Source organism: Panthera pardus, unplaced genomic scaffold, assembly GCF_024362965.1.
Source record: "Panthera pardus isolate Hobbes unplaced genomic scaffold, ASM2436296v1 HiC_scaffold_17, whole genome shotgun sequence".
In the NCBI taxonomy this organism is placed as follows: Eukaryota; Metazoa; Chordata; class Mammalia; order Carnivora; family Felidae; genus Panthera; species Panthera pardus.
Window position 1 is genome coordinate 74448501 of NW_026526732.1, and position 6476 is coordinate 74454976.

The 6476-nt window shown below is 33.7% G+C and overlaps 1 protein-coding gene across 3 annotated transcripts in view; it reads left to right on the top strand.

Annotated features, from left to right (window-relative positions):
• SYNCRIP (synaptotagmin binding cytoplasmic RNA interacting protein) overlaps positions 1–4994 on the top strand; it is a 31298-nt gene extending 26304 nt beyond the window's left edge. For 2 of the 3 annotated variants that reach the window (XM_053904667.1, XM_053904670.1), the window contains one exon: positions 380–4994. In XM_053904667.1, the coding sequence (XP_053760642.1) occupies positions 380–421 (42 nt within the window). In that variant the 3' untranslated portion in view covers positions 422–4994. The remainder of the gene's footprint in view (positions 1–379) is intronic. The other variant, XM_053904668.1, reaches the window with a different exon arrangement.
• The last annotated feature ends 1482 nt before the right edge of the window (positions 4995–6476 follow it).

A 6476-nucleotide genomic window follows, 5' to 3' on the forward strand; every position in this document is an offset into this window, starting at 1 on the left:
GGAATTTCTTGAAAGTTAATGGGGGCAAATGCCTTAAGGTGTAACTTCTGTTAGGTTTTCCTTTAGATTTTCTTTTTTTTTCTTTTCTTTTTTTTTTTTTTAAATAAAATCAGTTTGTGAACAAAATGGGGTTTTCAAACCTCAATTCAGTCCATCCCTGTCCCCTCACCCTCTCCCAACAAAGGGCAAAAAACAAACTATAACCTCTCCTCAAAACAAGTGAAAAGTTAATAGTTATTCAAGGAAACCTTTTGGTTAGACATGCTAAGAATTACTGTTGTTGAAGCTTTTATTTACTTTTTTAATGTTATCATTGTGTATGTACACATTATTAATTTAAAATGATTTATCTAACTGATTCCTTTTGTTACCTGGCTAGCAGGGAAAAGGGGTCGAGGCCGGTCCTGACCTGTTACAATGAAGACTGACTTGCTATGTGGGATTACACCAGAAGCTTGCAGTGGAGTAATGGTAAGGAAATCAAGCAACCTTAAATATCTCGGCTGTATAGGAGCATATTCTGTTGCAGAAGACCTTCCTATGAAGATCATGGAATCAAATACAGGACATTGAACTAATACTTGGACTTTGATATGAATTTCTTTAACAATTTTCTCTGCAGTGCAAGTTATTAAACTAAAGCTACTCTATTTTCCAAATGTGTTCCAACAGAAATCCTTCATAACTTCTAGCATGGTATCTTAATAAAGAATAAAGTTCTTCTCTTTAAAAAATCTGCTCTAAGTAGATTTTTCCCCTGTTTTTTTAAATTAAGGATCCCAGCAGTGGTTTTCTGAAATATTCTCTTGAATTTGTGCATTTAAATTTTATTGCAGTGGTATAGATGAATGCCATTGTTGGTATCCTTAAATTTTATTTCTGCTCACCAAGGTTAATCATGATTGTCTATATCTTTTTTATAGTAATCACTTTTGAATTGTGTTCAGATATGCAGTTTCAGGTGTAATCATCAGAGCTGGTTAGTCAGGCATTCCAGATAGTGGTTCTTTTCAGAACCTTTTTTAAAGGGTTGGTTAACTACCTCAGTAGCAGAGGATTGAACTATACCCTGTCTGTACTGTACATAGAAAATCTTTGTAGATAAAAGCAAGGCTTGTTAAATGATATGAGGGTAAGATTTTAATATACCAAATGTAACATTCTTAGTTGCCTTTAGTTTCAGAGGCTTGTAAGACTTCCTCATGACCATCATAACAGGCCTTGCTTTTGTCGTATTTTGTGGCTGAAAAAGCAGCCTTGCTTCTTCAGATATTGTAGTTATTTGGATGTATAATAGTTTAGCAAGATGTTACTTTTGTAAGACATCAGATGTTCAAAAAAGTGCATCCGAACTTGTACTAAATACTGCAGTGTCCCTTTATAAAAAAGTCAGACTAAAACTGACAATTGTACAGCGAAGCCTGACATTTGGATATTTTGAAGTTTTTTCATAAATCATAGAAATTAGTATATGGCTGTAGTTTAGCTTTTTAGGTAAAAGGTATGTTTCATTAGTGCATTTCTTATTGCTGATCACTGCAAAAATGTGAATCAGCTTTCCATTTCTTATGCAGGTCATGATAACTTGTAGAATAGAGTACAATCATTTGTGCTATGTTTTTAATTTTCTAAAGCACCTTGATGACAGTGAGTGTTCAGTGGTGAAGCATCCTCTATTGAATCACCCTCAAAAATTTTTTGCCAAGTCCTAAATTGATAGCTTAAAGTCAAAAGTGAAATTATAATTTAATTAGGACTTGGTATAAAGAAATCCCTTTTCCCCTTCCCCAAAGGGATACTGCAGTTATATCACATACCCAATAGGCACCACGATGAAGATCAGAGCTTATTATACTTAATTAAGGTTTTATACACACCAGTTCCCCCAGTAAATGCAAATTTAACAAAATTAGACATGTCATATGTTCAAAATGCTCATGGCAAACAATCATTTTGCATTCCTGCAAATAAAATTGTTTTATACTGTAAGCTGGAGGCGAGTGTAACTTATTTTTGTAATAAAGTTTTTATTTTTTTTATGTGTCATTAATATAAATGTGTGTTAGTGTAGAAATATTCTGGTTTAAAAACTTAGAATTGCACACATTTCAGTATGTTTATTTGTACTTACATAATTTTAGAATAGTGGTTGCCAATAGCCTGTATGTTTCACATTAATTGGTTTTTTTATGTTACCTTAATAAACCATTTTAGTATGTTGTATGTCAGTTACTGGGATAGCTGGGACATAGAGTGTAATTTAAAATTTGTCAATAAGTATTCATTGGAATATATGTAAATGTGCCTTGCCGGTTATTGAAACTTACCTACAAAATGAGTATGGGGTGACAAAAATTAGTTCCTGGTGCTTAATGAAACTTTCTGCCACTGATTTTATATATTACCCCGTGCTTTTTTAAAGTACATCTCTTTCAAATCTTAGTGTAAGTTTGAGGGCTACACAAAACATTTACATTTCATTCTAACATATGAGTACAATAGGTTGTGGAAAGTGGGTAAACTAAATGTAGCCTTCAGTAAAATTGAATCTCAGTGTAATCTTTGGTGCTGGCGTTTCCCAGTTCCAAGGAATTAAATGATCCCATCAAAGAGGTCATTGCCATGCCTATTGGCACTTTACTGTCATACCCTTTTTTAAGGGACACTGTCAAGGTGTTTAAGTTAATTCTCAGAATTATTTGTTGGGATTTTAGGATGGGTTTGTTTGACTTAAGTAAGAACTGCATTGTCAGAGTTGAAAGATGAACATTTTTGTGAGTTCACAAATGTGTTCTTAAGAAAACATTAAACTATGGAGCTGTGGGTTTCCAAGACTATTTGGCATTCTTAGTTTGGGGATTTGGGAGGGAAAACTGATGATAAAAAGAAATTGTAAGGAATTGATGGGTAATGTAAACAGTGGTGATGAAATCTATACACGCTCAAGTGAAATTACTTGACAGTGTTCATTTGAATAACTTTGAATTCAAGCCATTATAATTACTTTTAAAATTAAATATCATTTGCACTGTTCTGATAATGGGTGCAGTTTTTGAGCAATATAATCAGAGCTAAATATGCATGTAGTGATTAGTGATGTGAACAATTAAGTTCTGAGAAGAAATACTAACTGGTATTTTCAAACTTAAATTTCTGTAGTAAAATCAGCATCAAACTCTTATCAATAAGAGATCAAGGAAAACAGGCAATGCATATAAACATACTTTTGAATGTTGTGTGGCCTATAAAGCAATAATGCAATTTATATGGAATGTCATGGGATATGAGAAATGGAAATGCAAAAATAACTAATCCTTTAGTAAAAATGTCAACCTGTTAAAAGGGGAATGTTAACTAATGTAGGTTATTGCTATTTGTGATTTGTTTATGGGTTCTTGGCTTTGACAGCTTCAAAGAATGGACAGATAAGTCAAATTTTGTATATATTGTCAAGGAATGGGTCTTAAATCCAAGAGTCAAGTCCCTTCCTTGGGGTGAAAAATGTATCCTTAAAGCATTCTGATTGTTAAACAAGAAAACTTGAGTTACCTAAACAGACGCAAGATTTTGTTTCTGCAGACTACTTGGCAATCAAAAGTGATCATCAATTCAGTTAATCAGTTTTCAGAAATTTGCTTTGTGAGAAAATTGTGTTCTGTATATTTTCCCAAACATGCTTTTTGTGGAAGATTTTCAGCCATTGCAATTAAATCAGATACTAGATATGAAGTGGGGGTTGAGCACAAAAAAGAGCGGTTGCACACTCATGATGGTGGTTGTAGCATCATGAGAAATTTATCAATTGCAAATCTGATTTGACAAAATACAAACATTTCCTCATGATAAAATAGGAACTTAATAGGAATGGATTGATGGGGTGATCTCGGGTATTGTATATATTTGGGAAGACTTAAAACCAGGATGAATACATGCTAGATGGACAAAATTGTCACATGCAGGGCAGCTTTTTTTGACTGCTAAGCCAAAGTCACTGTTGATCAGAAACAGCAAAAGATCACCTTGTTATTATAGAGTAAGACATGTTTCTATTTTAAGGGGAGAAATTAAATGTAGAAGACTTCATGCATTTAGGAGAAGGAGCTAACCCTAGAGTAAATGTTCAGATTCCTAATACCCACCATGACCATTTTCTCCCCAGTGATGTATTCCATAAAACCAAATTTTTATCTGACCATAGGAATTGATTGGTGGGTATAAAATGAATGAATAAAAAACTTTAACAATACATAAAATGAACAGACTTGTGAGGATGATGTTTTAAAGTGTAGCATTTACTCAGTGATACCACTCAATAGGGCATGCCACTACTTTTCTTAAGATGCTAATTATAAACCAATATTCAAAGACATTTTTAACTGTGGGCAAAGTAATAGATGGACTTTTTGGTCTGTCACTTTTTTAAAAAGTACTTAAGACATAAGTTCTATTAGCACCACAGTCTGCCTTCAGTAATATACATAAAATATTTTTCAGGACCAGAAGCATTCAGTTGGAAAAACCATCTTTTTTATGAATGCAAAACAGTATTATAACTAATGCTCTGGTCCAGGATTAGGTTTTTAATATTTTAATAGTAGTCTGATAAACATTTAGAAGTCTGGCATTGAGAAACAAAAGCTTGTACCTGACTAGTACTTTTATTTAAAAGAAATATTAGTTCTCTTAGCTTATTTAAATTGTCTCTTACATTTATTTATCCATAGAATTTATATTTATTTCATTCCTTTCATCTCACTGAAAACAACTGTCTGCAGGCTCTTTGATTTGGATTAGATGTGTGAAGTACTGTCTTTTGCCAAAAACCTCAACTTACCTGTTCTTTTAAACGTAGTGGGTTTGTGCTTGTTTGGAGATCAGTTCAAAAACTATCTGTACTATCTGTACTGCCTCTGATGTTAAGATTTTATGTATAGCATAAGGAAGCTAGCTCTGACTATATTTTCCTAAGAATAAAGACCTATTTTTGTAGCATGTCTTAGGATCTCCAGGAGTCCAAGAATTATTGTGGGTGTCCTCCATTTCATCTTTTTTCACTTAACAGCTTGTGAATAGACACTTGGAATCTTTAGAGCTCTTCGCCTTTTGATTATACATGCAAAGTGACTAGCCAATGGTAAAAAAAAGATGCCCCAAGATCCCTAATTCAAGCACATGATGGGGAGATGTAAACATAGAGTGTTGGTCTTCACTTATTTGGTGAAAATATTCTGTGGTCACACACATGCCAGTGGACTCAATGAAGAAGTTAATGGTAACTTGGTTCTGGTTTTCTGGGAACATACCCTATCATGCAGTGTTCTTCCATTCTCTATCACCATCTTTCTCTGAAGGGTTGGAAATGATTCAGGTTGCAAGTGAATCAGGAGAGTGGAGTGAACAAATGATCTGTTTTAATAAAATGTTGCACATCTAGGAAGGTGAATTCAGCTTAAAATGGGTTCCATTAAGCTAGGATGGCAAATCATCAAAGAATGGGGAACTTGTAAATACATTGGAAGGGTTTGGTTCATAGCCCTAGAATTTCTTGGAGGGTGGGGGCAGGTAGTGGTAGTTTTGCCACTTCATCCGGACAAAAATGGCTTTAGTAGGTCACTTCATGTGGATTTTAGTTTGTATTTAGGATAACCAAGATTTGTGCTAATATTTAGTGAAAAGAAGCTTTTGTCTTTTCAGGGCAGTCATGGAAGTTTTATACCTGAAAAATACTGCTAGAGCATTTTAAAAATAATTTATGTTGCTTTATTTGACTGCCTGTGCAGAGACCAAACTAGTACTTTTTTGTTGAAATCAAGACTGCTGAATAAGACTTGGGTAAGGAAGAAATCTTAATAAACTGTTTTGGAAATTAGTGTCTTCCAAGTGTTTCCTAGAATGTGTTTTTAACACATTTTAGAATAATTTACAGGCTTCAGTGAATATCTGATTTTTCACGTTGTAAAGTGGTTTCAAATAAGTTCTAATCTGAGGGGAGTTTAAAGGCAGTTATCTGCAATGTTCATTAAGTGTCATTGATTGATTTAGGCTTTCAGTCTGTATTCTGAAAAGATTGTTGTGACAAAATACTGTTTTGGAGAGAATTTTAGGATACCTAAGGAGATCAGTATCTTCTATCATTTATGAACTACAGCCAAGTTTTACTTCAGGGTAAAGACAAGGGTTTTTGATGTAGACAGGCTGTTACCACCGATTAAAGGATATGGGCTTGTTCATGATATAAAATCTGTAGAAGAGTCTTTAGATTTCAAAATCGGGTCTAAGTGTAGAAACCTGCAACATACCAGAAGAGTTCTAACATTACATCTGATGTGATGTGGCTCTTTTAATGCTGTTAAGTTCAAATGAGGTAAAGGAAATCTGAATAATTATGTCATTTGTGTGATATAATACTGCTTTTGAATTTAGGTGTCCCAGTTTTTTCCTATGGGAATTAGAAAATGTCAGTACTGCATCATTTG